At 41.3% G+C, this 16,309-nt stretch overlaps 1 protein-coding gene across 1 annotated transcript; it reads right to left on the reverse strand.

Annotated features, from left to right (window-relative positions):
* Positions 1-939: 939 nt before the first annotated feature.
* LOC145905559 (uncharacterized) lies at positions 940-6,453 on the reverse strand. The gene is made up of 12 exons (XM_082992795.1): positions 5,990-6,453; positions 5,437-5,629; positions 5,082-5,230; positions 4,741-4,848; positions 4,430-4,601; positions 4,007-4,156; positions 3,729-3,790; positions 2,866-3,134; positions 2,383-2,543; positions 1,859-1,964; positions 1,686-1,790; positions 940-1,400 (listed from the first exon to the last, which is right to left on the reverse strand). Exons 1-12 carry the CDS (start codon positions 6,451-6,453, stop codon positions 1,036-1,038), a joined length of 2,304 nt encoding a protein of 767 aa, XP_082848921.1. The 3' UTR covers positions 940-1,035.
* Between the last annotated feature and the right edge of the window lie 9,856 nt (positions 6,454-16,309).

A 16,309-nucleotide genomic window follows, 5' to 3' on the forward strand; every position in this document is an offset into this window, starting at 1 on the left:
GTAGCATGTTCAACAATTTAAATGAACTTTGACTTCCAGAACTATTTTCTAGTTCATTTTCTTGCATAACTAATTAATAAATGTATTTCAACAACAGTTGGTCATTGTGCTAGCTGTGGATCTGGGAAAATGACACAAAAAAATCATTCTATGTGTTTTATCTCCAAAGCTATTAAGTACCTAATCTGTGCAGTTATCTAGAATGTGGAAAAGCTATTGTGTTCACCAATTTGTACTAGCATATAATGCATGAACATGCAAAAACTTTCATATGGTTATCAATGCATCCACAGCACTCTTGTCCACTTTCTAAGTTAAATTTAACATTTAAAACTGCAGTTCAACATAACATCCATGCATAAAAGGATGAGAAAGGCATATAATCCACTTGCAAAGTAATAAAACGCCCCTTGCTACCCATCAAAAAAGAAATATATTTACAATAAAAGCGATTAACGGAGGCTGTAAGTAACTGAGGACATTCATTTAAACACCGTGCAAAACGCGCGTTAAATTAATCGAAAAAGCTGCTGTTTACTGCGCAAAAAGCTACTAAACCCTGCAGCAGTCATTACATGGCCGAAAAATTACTTGGCCAAAGTCAGTTAAGGACCACCTATTTTGATGGCCCAAAAATTCAGCCGTTTTGGCCAAGTACTCGGCCTGCGTCATTTGCGTCACTTCCATATTTGGTCACATGGCCCAAATACATGGGCAAAACTCGCGACATGGAAACATAGTATTGATGACGCAAAACCGCAATTATAGTTCGAGCAATTGGTCGAACGTTCCTGTGGGTGTGGATAAGTCGACTGTGGCTTCATCACGAATACGAGCGCTCCGAAATCACAACAAAGCCGGGGTCATTCTGCGCAGTTTATTACAAAGGACACGTGCCGACAAAAAGATATACGCCACGTAAAACCGGTCAACACAACAAAGCTGCGAGGGCGTAAAAAAACACTACTCGGTCATTTTAAACGTAAAAGAACCTTGAACTTCTGCGGAAATCCTCTTTTGGAAAGTTTCGGTCAACTATACGACGTCATAGCAGCTGCGTTTCGCCTGGGTGCGCACGAAATCAAAATTCGGCGGCGAGTCGCTGAATACGTCATCGTCTACGTCACCGTCGATGATGTCATCGTCGAAGCAATGCTTGCGCTTTTGGGATACAGGGAATGATCCATTCCCATCTTCTTGCAAAATGTCCCGCAGGCAATTGGGGGACAAAGTTGGCAGGACCATTCCAAAGGAAGGTTGCTGGTCGCAACGAGGTGACGTAAAACCGGTATTCGACGGCGGCTGGGGTGACGTTACGGATTGGTTACGGTTGTTGTTGTTGAGCACGGAAGGGGTTGGAACGTACACTACTGGAAGGTTGGATGATGTCGGGTTGTTTTCTATGAAGAAAAAAGTGATTAAAACAATGCAGAAATGCAAAAGATAGTATGGGACATTGTGATTTCAATTTTGTTGAAACCTTTTATTTATTTATTTGCTTATTTTTATGAATACAAAATGTAGCTTTGTGTGATTATGTATTATATCTGTATTTTTTCTTTGCAGAAACCGATACATGTGAAGGCGAAATCGATTTTCCTCTGGTCTGCGATTTTTCTAGGGATTCCAATCCGAAACATCTTACTTCAAAAATGTGGTACAAAATTTTGTCGGGTTGGGTTTACCTTTTTCGCTATGGACTGTGTTAGCGTTGATGGCAGCAGCGGCGGCCGCAGCCTGCTCCCTGTAAAGGCTGCACCCGTAGAAAGCGGGCAACGTTGATTTCGATTCTGATAAAAGCAACACATTTATTGATAAGCGGTAATACATAGCATTTTGCCACGAAAGTTTAACTTACCGTTTTCGGTTTTGAGTTGACTTGGGTCGAAAGGCAGTTTTTCCCTGCAGGCTGCAACAGCATTTGGTGGAAAACAGCGGTCAATGTTCAACAGCTGGTAGTTTGCCTGGAAGCAAATATCAGTTTCAGTTGATCTGTTGCAGCCACCCTTACATGAGCGCCTGACTTGGTAATCGTAAACGGTCTTATCAGTGCCCATGCCATTTTATTTCTTTGTTTTATTGTTTTTACGCGTTTTTTTTGCGCAAAATAAACATGGTTTGATTTGATTTTGAATAAGAAACTGACGATGGTTATGGCAACCTACATAAGCGATAATCGATTTTTCAAAAATAAAATCTGCTGACGTAAATCAGAGGTTTGTTGCTTCATTATATACACCAACTAAAGTAATTTGCTGTCGCAGACAAATAAACAATGCCTAACCGAGGGCTAGATCCCTCCACATCTATTAAGCAAGTCCTGGTTTGATTTAATTTTGATCACCAACAGTTTTAGGCAAATTGCAAGGGTTTTCGGCTTACCAAAGTCGCTGTGCCATCTGACTGGCTTTTTTCTTGTTTTATAATGGGTGGTTCTGATGTAGCTGGGGCGAAATGGTGGACCGTTTGAGGCTTCAGTAGCTCTTCCAAAGTTTCCCCGGCGTTTTGAGGCGGCTGCCTTGATTTTATTGGCTTGACTCCACCTAAAAGAATCAAAGTTTCGTTCAAATCGAGTAAAAGCAAAAACCAATAAAGAAAATGTCAAAAATAACTACAGGAATCATCCTGTGGAAGTCGGTGACCCGCGGATCTGTCTTTGCGAATCAATATATATTATATACTGGGTATATATTATATACTTATTATATATTGACTAGAATGATACGATTATATAGTCTTTTACTACTTTTGGAGTTCCCGGAAAGTAAAAACCATCGATCTTGGCGCGCATAAAAATCAAAAAGTGTCCAAAATAAGACGTCATATTAGGTAGTCTCCACACAGCCATGCTCTTAAAACACTCACCATTCATAATCCCTGAATTCCTTTCCAGCTCTTCGCTCGTTCTAACGAGCTGTGACATCACATTGAGCTGTTTATGCAGAAACTGCTTTGCCTTCTCCAAGTCCGTAGGGTTTACCGGGTTCTCTATCTTTACGATATCGGCCGCTTCAAACTCCTCCTCCGTTACGTCACGTCCGGTGGTTTCCACATTTTCTGGTGACGTCACTGGCGAAAGGGACTGGGACATCCCCGATGAATTTGACGAGCTTGACTCGTCACAAGGCTTTTTGCTGCAGACGAAATGTTGTCGTTATGAAATTAAACGTATTAGAAAAGGGCCATATTACAAGAACAATTCTTAGAAAAACGAAATAAAAATAGAAACTGGTTCCCTTATTTTGCCAGCATCAATCCCTCTACTGAGCATAGTTCTTACTATCAAATAGCTATTTGAATAAGAAACTGGGGATACCCGTGCGAAAATCGATTTTTTAATGTTTATAATAAAACCAGCCGACTTGCTGAGAAATTCAATTATTGAATAGGAACATAACTTCCGGCTTTATAAATCTTCAAGATAAACAATATAGCCAGGGGCGAGATTCAAATAATTTGTCAAGTTCTATCACAAAAGTCATATTTTTCAGCCGGTTTTGTTGCAAAAAATCGTATAATCCATTGACAGTTACCAGTAATGATAACCGGTTCGCCATAACCGGTGCGAACCGGCTGAATCCCACCACTGAATATAGCCCACATAACTGCTCAAATTCATAAGCAAACGAGTGCATCCGCAATCATTATCAATGCACAATACAATCGAAACATTTGCTTGATGAATTTCAGAGCAGTTATTTGGGAAACAAAATGTTATTAAGCCTTACGTTAGGGATTTGTCTCTGAACGATCTGGCAAACGGATTTAGGTTGATTTTGAGTTGAGCAACCTGCAGAAAAAACACAGATGGCGTAAGCAATACGCATACAAACAGGTTTTGTAAACTGTATGTAAACACAAATAGGTTTTGTAAACTATGATACCGGTTTGAGGAAATGTATTTAAAATGGCATTTGTTACATAAAACACATGAAGTTTTCAGAGTATATGCAAATAGTGTGTAGGTAGTGAGTTATATAATATGGAGAAATAGAAGTCTACTTACGTCTGTATCGTGGTATAGCGTAACAGTCATGAAGGTAGTTTTAGGAAGAACGAATGTCCGCAGGTTACTCTGCACGTTGGGGTTCATGTGGTCGACTTCGACAATATGTAGGCGGGGTTGGTATTTGTGGAGGGTTCGCAAAGTGATAATCTGAAACAAAACGGGAATATTGATTTACAGATTTGCTTTAAAACGACAACGTGTGTGATTGTAGCAGTTGTTGCTAGTGAACAGTTTTTTGTAAGTATCATCGTCGTTGTTAGCTCTTATCGAATTGAAAGTGAAAAAAAATCTTACCTGAAAAAATTTACCAGAATAAAATACCTATTGTGCTTTCTATACTAAGTGATATTTCTTACATAAGTGAAAAAATTTGCTAAATCAGTTTTCGGTCCGTTCCAGTTTACTTAGCAATGCGCTAACCTTTTCTTTTTCGTGGTAATGGTTGCTTAGTTTCATCTTGTTGAAGCTGGCGCCTTTCTTGTTCCAAACATCTCCTGGAGCCGGAGAATCAGGGTGAAGGTAGACTTTCTGACCTGGCTGGAAATCAGGTTCCTCGTTTGAGGCCAAACCGTTCGGATGCCAGCCTTGGTCACTGTAAGAAATATTTCGTTTATTTCGGGAACTTTTTTAAGAAACTTAAATCCCTCGTCTATTTGTTTCAACCATTAAAATGCACCCAATTGGCAGAGAAAGTTTAATGGCTTGTAAAATAGACAAAGATTAACACTTACACATATTTCCAAACGTAGCAGTTGGCAAGAACGAAGTCCAGAAAGACGTTGTAGAGCTTGTTTGGATTCAGTCCGTTCAGTTCGTATTCCAATACTGGAAACATTCGCCTGTGGTAGCATATAAACACAAACGTTCATTTAAACTATAATAACGCATATAATAGTATTAACAAATTTACTTATAATTATGAGAATTAAGAGACTGACCTATACTGTTGAAAAATGCATTTCAATATTTTTAACAGTATTGGCCATCATTCTCTTTATTCTTAGAATATATATTGCCTTCAGTCTTATTTGTAATTCATGGTTGGATATCGGTATTTTTCCATGTTTACAACCTTCCGTGTTTGCTGATAACCATTTCGGTGACGACGTTTTCGAAGTTCTTCCACACACTTGAATTAGCCAGCTTCATTCCCACTCCCATGCACTCCAACTCCCAATCACTTGCACCTTTTCCCGGAATGGGAACTTCCCCTGGTGGTACCTTCCCAACATAAAAATCATATTGACAATTTCTCATGTATATCGTATTTAAATAAGAAACTGATAATCTTTTCTTAATCTAAACAGAAGCGAAATTTGTAAATACATCCGCAGACATAAAGGGTTTATTGCTTCAAAAGGCATTTCTCATATTAACATCGACGATTTTTGAAGAAATTAAAAAAAAAGTTTTTTGAAAAAACTTACCTGTTGTGTTTGTGGTACTGGTGCGTTCAACTGTGGTTGTGGCATGGGCACCAAGCTTGTCGGGGAATTCGTACCACAACTTCCAGGGGTTGAAGTGGTTCTAAATTGCGGGTAGGTTGGCATGCATTGGTTGCTGTAATTTTGCTGCGTGTGATAGTAGTTGTCGGGCGTGAGTTGGCCTTGATCAGTAATGCTGAATAGGAGATAAACAGGGGTTGTTACCACATAAATAGGAGATAAAGGGGTTGTTACCACATAAATAGGAGATAAACAGGGGTTGTTACCACATAGTATAATATTGACTAGAATGACACAAAAACTAAACACACGGTAAAAACTAATGAAGGTTTGTATGCTTTGAATTCCCTGTTTACTTTATGGCCAACAAAGACTCAGCAACAGATTTCATGACAATTGCTGCAAGAAATCTAAGTCGTTTGTGGAGTTTGTTCGTTTCAACCCAACGACTTACGATTACTTGCAGGAATTTCACGGAAAAACTAAATATAAATTATAACATGCTCTTTGAAATATAGACCTAATTGTTATTTACCTTCCTTGGCGAGATCGGGGGAATGTGAACTGATTCGTCGGCGAATACAGGGTTGGGCTCGGTGCTGTCATCCACTGGTTGGTGGGTGGTGCACCATAACCGTCACTTGCGGCGCTATTGATCCGCTGTCTGTAAGTACCGCCCATTCCATATCCGTTGCTGTTAACAACGGGTCCAATTCCTTTCCCGTTAAACATGTTCGCATTACAAAATTGCTGCTGGCTCATTTGGCTCCAAACAGGAGCCGCGGCGGTTTGGCCTTGAGGGGAAGGCCGTTGATAATTGCTCTCATGTCTGTAATTGCTGTTAGCGTTGTGGTCTTCACTTCCGTACCAGCCGGTTTTCTCCTGATTCGTGCCATTGTAAACGTTCGGCACTCCCTGGTAGAATTGCATTTCGGACTGATACTGCTGCGGTCGCACAGCACAATGCTGCGCAGGGTATTGCACTTCGGAATAAGCCATAACAGTCGGGCTTATAAAAAGCAAAAGTAATAATTGTCCAACTTAACTCAACTTTATACTTTTCAGTGCGCTTCTGGTAGTGCAACGCGATCAGTAGAGCAGAGCACACAATAATAAAGTAACTTGCCCGAGTGTGTGGTTTTATACTGGGGTCCTACGATAAGAACACAGCACCGGCAACTTTACGTAGATAGCGACGCTCGCACTGATCGCGAGCCAGCAGGTGCTTATCGTGACGTCACGGTCACGTGCCTTGATGTGCGGGTAGCGTCCGGTTTGGGTTGCAACTTGGTCCGATTGGAAAATCTACAGGGCTGGTGTTATCAATGAAAGTGCAATAAACCAACATGGGGTTTTGATAAGATTGACGAAGTGAATATCTGTTGTTCGGAGCGTAACAGTATAGAATACCATATTGCCATTTTTATGTGTTAGGTCTATACACAGGATTCCCATTGAAAAGGACCGAAAAATATGCACAGATCTTAGAAACAAGCATGGTTTGGCAATCAGCTTGTAGGAATTCAAATATGAACCGCATCACAGACCAGACAGTCATGAGCAGCAACAAGCTCGGCTTAGAAGATAACAAACAGATTGTATTGCCCAACAAACACATATATCGCAGAATACACGCAAAAATTAATGGTGATTTACAAAACGTGCGAGTAAACGTTCGCAAACGACGTCAAAAAACAGTTCAATTGGCCCAGAAGATTGGGCGTCACGTCGCCGAAGAACAGGTGGCGAGCTATCTGCGGTTTGCATGCAAGGTGTGAGATGACTTGCTGTTGGACTTTCTAAACCTCGTAACGAGAAACAGGCGTGCGGGGCAGATAAGATAGTGGACCAACAGGGATAAGCGTTTAATACAACAACAGTTTATGTTACAGTGCTTTGCAAATCGCTTCCTGTATTGTATTAAGTAGCTTATGTAGCGCTATTTTTGAGCATATTTTTTACAATACAGAAACCTGTATATACTGCACAAAAACGAGGGTGGCATTGGGGCAACAGCTCAATAAATACGGTATTTGAGAGTTAGTCGCGTTGCAAAACATCCTATCAGTTGCATTGATGTAACTAGGGTTAAGAAACGAGCCATGTAAGCTTGTAACGGAATAGAAAAATAATTAACAATTGTGAAGCCGGGTCCGTGTATGTTTCAAGCTGTCAAAAACTTGAAAGCGTCTATTTGGGTGAACGACTTGCCAGTGTTACAACATACGCGCACGTGCGTTACGTAAGGTCATTGACGTCATCGCCCACGTCACCGTTTTCTGCGGGGGGCGGTGTGGCCCCGTGGAAGGCCAAAAAATCAGCGTCCCTTTTGCTTTCCACCTCGTTGGTGTCGTCGTCTACGCTGAATTCTTTCTGTAGCATTGACGTCATCACGACGACGTCAGGATCTTCTATGACGTCATTGTCATCGCAAGAGGCCACCGAAGGGTTGAGGCTCTTATCCATCGTTTCGAAAACGACTTCGTTGAAGATATCCTCGATGGGCTCGTTCATTTCAAGACGTGAAACGCGCCTTTGTACTAAACGTGGCTTGGGGGGGTCTGTGAACAAGCAATATGATCTCCATGAACTTTCGTGAAAACATTGTGTTTTATGTCAGTTTCCTTGGCAAATACGGGCTTCACGTTTCGATTATGCTTGTGGCTTTAGAATCCAGCAGACACCATACAGTCGCGGTTACAGCCTTTTCAATTTTGAAACCGACTCTCGGGCGTTAATTGAAAGCAAAATGACAGCAAACGCTCGCTCGACCGCAATTTCGCAAACACCATTATAAGCATGGCGGCGGCGGTCGGAATGATATGAAGAACGGAGCGCGCGGTTCAGCTTCATAGCAAATACCTGCATCAGTAGGGGTGGTGGGAGGAGCTCCTCCACTTGTTGGAACAGGATTGCCCGACGCGCGCTTTTTGTTGCGTCTTGAAACGAACAAACCCATGCGAAAAACCTCCCGCACACTTCTTTTTCTCTTTTTGCCATCTGAAACGTAGGATTTCAGTGCGTTAGGTCGGTGGATTCGCCTTGGAAACCGCGCTCTTTTGTACGGAGTGACACACGTGCGGTTGCGACGCTTCCAGCGCTCCCGCGGTTGACAGACCTTACGGGGAAAACGCTCTACAGCACACCGGATACGCAGTTTTCTGCATGCGAATGCTTCGGTATATTATGTTCCTGAGACTCCATAAGCAGTAAAGGTCAGCGCTAGTGTATGATCTCTATTTTTTAACAGAAATATCAACTTCTTCTATTGGCATCTTCAGTTTCTGTCTTATTCAAATATGATATCCATGTTTCTGCATATTGTGAATTGTTGTTTACAACTCATTTTTGAATGCGGGCGCAATAACATCCTGCGCTACCAGCTAAGCAACGGCCTTTTCTGCGAATAATTTAAGCAGTATATTATGTGTAAGCTGGTCCTTGTGGTTAAATGTATGTGGGAATATTCAGTTTGGCTTTACAACCTAATGAAATCAACATGGTTTGTCACAAATTACGTGGTTACACGCCAAGTTACGTTATATTGTGACGTCATAGTATGATTGTGATGTGTAAATTACTGCACAGTGGTAACGGAATCATTGTTAAAAAAGTGAGCAGACTGTCAACAGCTTATTCTGCAGTAAAGCCAGTTTCAAAAACACGCCAATTAAATTAACCCGACAGCATCGCCCAAGAAAAACAGTAAACATATCAACTCAATAACCCATTTCTGAGAGCATAGGGACTGCTGTTACATATACTGTTAAAAACATTGACACGTTTTATTTACTCAAAGCGTTTCGGCACGAACTTATGCCATTATCAGTTATAAAAAATCGTCTCAATATGATTTCAACCATATGTGACAGTTGTCTCTTTATTCTCAGAATTATGCGTGGATCCGTTAATAGTTAGGTACGAAAAAACGTGGAGCTAATTAGTGTGACTACAAATGCCAAGGTCTTATGCTTATCATTGAGCAGACGCCTCTAACACAACTGCGTTCATCTTTAGCGCTAATTCGGAAGCATGATAGCTTTGGCACTATCATTTAGATCCGTTACTAGTGTTCCTCAATGACCTAATTTTAACCGTGCGGCATCGACACATTATTTCCCATATATTGCGAAGAGCTGGCCAAACCACCAAGCAATACATGCCTACGACGACTTAATCTTAATAACGTCTTCAGGGACGAGCAGCAAATAATGAGTTTCAGAGCGTAGTCATTCGAAAAGCTGTCGGTAAAGGACGTTTACCAAATGTCAGAGAGGTGCCTGGGCCGCTGTCAAAGGCCTGGTGTTGGTCCTGACGTTCATCGTCCAGGGACATGGGCCGGCTTGGGCCGAACGCGGCGTCGATACCCTCAACGCTTTCTGAAAATCACGAAAAACCAATCGATGGTCAAGATGTCCACAACCGTTTTTTAATATCCGCTTTAAACGGAGAAGATGCATCTGAGCTAATGAACAGACGGATAAACGGAAGGATTGCAAACAAAGGCGGGCTTATGTTTAATTAAAGGAAATTATGATAGAATCTTTCCGATTGGAAAAAAATGCCGACTAAAAATTGCTGGGGCTTAACTGTACGGGCTATTTAAGAAGAGCAAATACCCTTTTTTTTTCAGACAAAAAGGATTAAATCGATTATTTCTTGACTAACAAAATTGCCCTGAAACAGAAATAAAAGAATACAATTCAAGTCCGTTGTTATTAAATTAATACCCAACTGGTGCCACTGAACAACATTAATAGCTCAATGTGAAATGACACGTTTAATTTAAATAGGTAATGAATGACAAATGAGCAAGTACCTGATTTATGAGACAGTGTCATTGGGCTGCTGGAACCAAAGCTTGCTTGTCGAAGAGGAACGTAATTGTCGAAATCACTTTCTGCAGAATAAATTCACTTATATATGCAGGCACATTTTTTAGGCAGGGTAACTCATTTTTTAGTTAAAATTTTTACGTTTCCAAACTTTGCTATTCAGTAGTCGGATATAACCTTGTACTGTTTGTCAGTCGGCTCGCATGAAAAAGTGATTTAAGTATTACTTGGCGTTTTACCTGCTATTGAGAAGGATTTCTTGGTCAATGGTACAATCACTTCTTCTTCAACGATGCTCTCTTTTTTGGCTGGCTTCTGCCTAGCATAAAACAGTCAAAACAGGATTCTCTATATCAATGCCGTCCTCTACGTTAATCGACACACAATAGGCCGTGTACAATAACCTAAAATCACATACACCGGCTCTTAAAGGCGGATTGCTGTACGACACATTGCCTCGCAGTGCAGCCCAGATTCCAAATGTAAATATAGGATGAAAGCATAGTCTCGCGTCTGTTAGGCATCAATCGATGAACGCCAACGGCTTAACATGTAATCGAACGTGCAAAGTAAGCTAAAATACTACTGATGCCATTGAGGTAAATTGGAAACGCTACCATCTGTGCACAAGACCATCGAAAAACAATCTAAACGTTTCGATAGTCATAATTCGCCTTGCTGTCACACAATGCTTATTGTTACCAAACAAATGCTATGCTTTATAAGAGCGATAAAAGTAAAAAAACTGAAACAAATGCACTTGACTTTCAGATTTGCATTGTACCTAAAATTGCGCAATCCTTACTGTTGTTGCGCAAGCTAACTGTTGTGATGTCACACAGGCGTTTATCAAGTTGACAAGTCAGCAAACTTTCGTACGTAAACATAACGGGCAAATTTTTTTCTTGTATTCATCAACCTTTCATTTTTTTCCTTTTATGGCACAAAATACAAATGTTTTCAAAATAACGTAATGGAATAGTTTTTCATTCTACACCACCAATACCAATACTGCTTTTTTCCCAAGAACCAAATGCACAAACTATTAAACAACATGTACGATTACAAACTGGCAGTTCAGTATTAGACCATTTTCATCCTTTTCCGATGTGCCACAACAATAGACTCCTCCATCTATTTTTGGAAAATGACAAGCAAGAAAGTCGTCCCATAAAAGTTTAATGCGCTCGTGGCACCCAAAACGTCAAACATCATTCTTCAGCAGTCCACGTCAACAGGAAGAAAAAATGTTTTCCTCTAAAAGCCTTTCCGCGCAACACATTCTATATCACAGGTTACAGTTGGACATGTTGACGAAAGGTAATTAATTTTGCTGTCAAACGACTAAAGACAAAGACACGTTGGGTGGTCTACCAACTGCTATGTTGTAATATACTGTTGTACAATGTTGTAAATACTACTGTACAAATCATTTAACTGCGCTTTATCTGCAGAATTGTTCTTTTGAAACGAATAAGCCCAATACAGCAATTATGAGCCATATTTAGATCAGTCGTAGATCACAAACCTCAAAACGACATCGACCAGTCGCTTTCTTGCGTTTTTAGCCATACTAAAACAGCATTGAGACCTTTATAAACCACGCAGATAAATGGATAACGTTCTTCTATCTAGGCAATAAGAGCGGCAGATGTTGCTGACAAAACCGCATAAATTATTTTGGACTGTGTTTGTCTAAGCGCAGGGTACTATAGACCAAGAGGCGCTCTGCACACCAATGAGCGCAGCGAACAGAGAAACCACAAGCTCGGCGGCGCAGCACCTTGCCCTCTATATAACACATTGGCGAGGGAAACGAAATCGACTTTAGTGATGTGCTTGGCCGCAGTGCACCAGCGGCCTTTTTCCCATTGTGTTGAATCGAATTTGGCGGGGCGACAGGCCCCTTTACGCCTGTCCTGCACTGCTAGCGCATAAACAATAAACATTACGTGCCCGTTTATTCTAACGTTCATTCCCTTACTGTGGGGCGTTGCATTTTATTAAATTAACAGTGCGGCGTTTTTTGTAGGGACCGCCCTCTGACCTGCAGGCCACAAGACCTTAGCTGTAATGACGAAAATTACGTTTAACCAAAAATAACAGACGATTGCAGAACCTGGTGGGTTCCACATTTGGTTGCAAACCATATTTGGTTGCAGCAGTTTTGATGCGGCAATGATTTACTGCTGCAAAAACTGAGGCTTCTGTTCCAACGCCAGCGGTTTCGGCGTAATGAAGAGCATCCTTACTTCTCAGAAATGTCCTTGTTTATTTGCTGCCTTAGCTCTTATTATCTTAAATGCTGGGTTATTGCTAACAAACGTTCTAACTTTTGTGACATTCGTGTTTCGTAAGTCACTCCTTAAAAGGATTGCCCATATCGAAATAAATAATTATCAAACTTCGTTCACTGCAGCATAAAAAACACAAGCATTATGGAAAACACATGTTTTTGTTCAATCGTTCTCACTTATAAAGATCAAAGTTCAATATCCATGGCAGTCCTATACATGAATCAGAACACACAAAAATATGAAACTAACTGACGATTACACAGTAGCGCTAGAATCAATAGGACAATAAAGTAGACTTACCTTGGGCCGATTCGAGACTCGTCGACGGGATCAAGAGTTATCCTGCAAATTACAACAAAAAGGCATTAAAAAAGGAAGGGGTGTTGTTTTCTCAAAACTAACCAAGTAAATTACGTTTTGGGGTTGCGACACTGACGTGCCCCCTTCCGTGTGGCCAGGACAATATGTTATTAGCGGCTAAAAATTCATTAAATATGGCGGGTTTGAAGAATCGATGCCTTTATCTTTGCGTTAGAGCGTTGAGTCCGTCTTGTTGATTTGGAAGAGTCGTTATCGATCAGTGGGTGCGATATTGATCTGAGAAGAATATAGCTATATGCTGAACCGTTCACGCCGTCGCCTCAATCAACGGTGACCCAAAAATGTTCTTTGTCCGGCGCTAATACGTTTTGAAACCTCGGTTTTGTGGCAATGTGTTTTTTATATAATATGTGATTACAGAGGATTTTATGTGATTGCCATCGCGTCGGCCAAGTAATAAGTTCGGCCAAAATTTTCCACTGCCCGTGCATGGTGGATTATAATAATACCTTGTGATTGCGACAAGGTTTAGTCACTTTGTTTTGAATTTATCTACCACGAGGGTCCTGTGGTCGTGACTGCTGGTCGGTAAATGTTGCTACAGATCAAGTTAATTGGTCGTTATGAAATTTCTGGCCTACAGGTGTAAGTTTTAACCTAGATCATCTTTCACCAAAGCACAAATCGCACATTTTGAAAAATTTTCACACTCATAAACTAATGTAATAATTTTTAACGACACAAGAAAAATCAAAATTGTAATCAAATAAATTGTATTCGCCAAATATAAAGGGCCTGCGCAGTAGGGCGATCCCGCCTTGCTATGCGTAAGCATGGCATTACTTCTGCGTTGTATTTCAGGCCATTTTTTTTCATGACAAGCGAAAACACCTTTTAGTGTGTTGTCATAGATGTGTTCCAATAGGTTAATTGGTATTTTGCAAGCAGTAGCAAACCAAGTTTTGATACCGAACCGCTGCCGCGTAGTTCTCATATAACGGTGGACCCATTAATAGCGATTGATTGCAAATTCTATGGAGAATTAAATTGAAACTCTCAGACGTAGGAACAGCTATTACGAACTCGGCAGCGATTTGATCGACCGGTTATGAGCATCGAAAAGTAGGTCACTTATATTGCACTTATCGACCTTTGCATTTCTTGAATGTAATTATATAAAACCGCTAGTGTGTAGCGTGCTATAAGTCACCCATGTTATACGTTCTATGATGTTTATGTGCAAATTTGCATCAACGTTTACGATAGAGCAAGAGTGGATGACTAGTAATGTGAATTTCAAGTATAAAAGGGCGTTGTGAAGTTTAATAACAACTTGATTCCTTTTTTTTCTTTGCAGCGTTGAAACATCGCCTTTGAAAACCCAGTATTCAAAAACGAGCACTTGCAAGCAGCATTCTGTTGGTTCTTGGAGGCGTGATATTGCAAGGCGCTTAATTAAATATCACCATGACAGATCGACGAAACAACCGCTTAGAGGTTTAACAAAAAAATACCATCTTTCGTGACGTGAAACTGTGGCAAAGTTTTTTTTTCAAATCAAACCTGCCGTCGTGTCGCTGCTCCTCGTCAAACACGTTGTCGGCCCACTCACTTGCCGATGGCGAACCAACCCGATACTGTGGCCTGCTTATTCCGTGTTGGTTGATGGACACGACGCACTCAACCGTGTCGTCGTTTTCTTCCTCGTTGTGCGTCTCCAAAATCGCCGTTTCCGAGAAACTCTTCCGTTCCATCGCTTTTTCCTCGGATCGAATTCGACGCAAACGCGACGAAAGGCGCCTTGCTGACGTCACACGCGTGATGTAGCCCCCACTAGTGTCGGTCTGTTGGCGCGAAAGTTTTGGCGCCAAGTTGTTGTTGTTTTTAAGAATATCGTCGTCCTTCGTGACCTTGGGTTCTACTTCCTCTTCATCGTCAGCAAGGGATTTGCGCCTACTCATTGCTCGGTGGAAGAGTGCCAGGTCTTCAGATGGAAAGTGGGCTTTAATCGGTTCGGTGCCAACGCACGAACGCACATCAAACTGCATGTCATTGCAAGACATCCTATGTTCGACCAGCAGCGCTATTTATATAGGCAGGATTTACAAACAGCCTTACAAACAAAGTGTTCGCAGCCTAAAAGGTTTCAGATGGTTGAGACTCGAAAAATCGTGTTTTCACCGAAAAGCCCGCTGTATATTATTGAAGTCTGATCTTTTGTTGTGTGCAAAATACAACAAGACTGTAGTGTTTGATGTGAATTATATCTACCTTGCAGAAATAGCTTCCAGTCCCACAAAAATAATATTTTTTTGATCACTTACATGCTGAAGCGACGAGCGTTCACATCAAACTTTTGTCACCCGCGCTTGATTGCTTGTTTACAACCCTTGCTACCCACTCACGGAAGCACTACCTGTCGTCCAACGACAAAACAAAACAAACACGCGCGCGCACGTAACAGCGACTCTATATACCTAGCGGATGTGGAGATGAACTTTGAATAGAGGCCTGCGCGAGCGTCCGGCAAATAGCGTGGCGTTTAAGAGGAAGACGCGCGCGCACGAAAGACTACTTGATGCATGGCACATTCGCCGTCCACAACTCACCTGCCAAAACGCCGCGAAAGACTTCAACACGACGAAGCATGATAAATTTATACTTTAGGTAATGACTGCCTCTGAGTCATGGTCGCCATGGCGACTACCTGCGCACTAGTCTTTCACGTATGACAGAATATCTGCAAGTTGTGCGTCAGTCTGCCTGGCCCGCACATCTGAGCTGAATGGCTACATGACACAATATATATATTAATTTTATATAAAAGATCGCACCAACGTTAATCGTCCATCACTCATTGAGTTATTTTTTATACTTAACAAGACAGGGCAGATCCGTCAGCACCAACTAGTAAACAGGCTGAATCCTGTAGTATGAGTGACATTTTTCGTTTATATATACCTATACGCCAAGATTGTTTAAACTATACCCTGTCATTGCTATTTAGATAATTTCACCAATTATGCAAACGACAGCAAGGCCGAGGTCTCGACTCGTAGTACCTTCGTCCGAAGCGCGCAGTGCAAATTACCGTTTGTGCTTGAAATAACCCTCAATACCTGATCGCTTGCCCCAAACCAAAATACCAGCTCTGTGATCTAGCCATCAATCATCTTCTGCAGCGCTCTAAACGCACAATGCGCTTTCAGCACAGGGCTTTTGCAGTTTAACTGCTCTCTTTTGACCTCAAATAACTACATATTCACAATAAATTCGAAATTTGGCGACTGAAGCGTTCACAGTCGAACGATTGCCGGTTCGTAACTGTTTTCCGTTCAGGAAATATAAATAAGGCAGGCTACTGTATAGCGTATATAGGACAGATGCTGTTTCCAAACAAGG

Source organism: Ascidia mentula, chromosome 6, assembly GCF_947561715.1.
Source record: "Ascidia mentula chromosome 6, kaAscMent1.1, whole genome shotgun sequence".
NCBI classification, from domain to species: domain Eukaryota; kingdom Metazoa; phylum Chordata; class Ascidiacea; order Phlebobranchia; family Ascidiidae; genus Ascidia; species Ascidia mentula.

Excerpts from the sequence above, each read along its gene's own strand:
- LOC145905559 (XM_082992795.1), bottom strand. The coding sequence starts at position 6,453 with ATGGCTTATTCCGAAGTGCAATACCCTGCGCAGCATTGTGCTGTGCGA. Across the intron at positions 5,231-5,436 it reads CAGTACCACAAACACAACAG|GTACCACCAGGGGAAGTTCC; the intron begins GTAAGTTTTTTC and ends TATGTTGGGAAG. Across the intron at positions 3,791-4,006 it reads CGCTATACCACGATACAGAC|GTTGCTCAACTCAAAATCAA; the intron begins GTAAGTAGACTT and ends TTTTTTCTGCAG.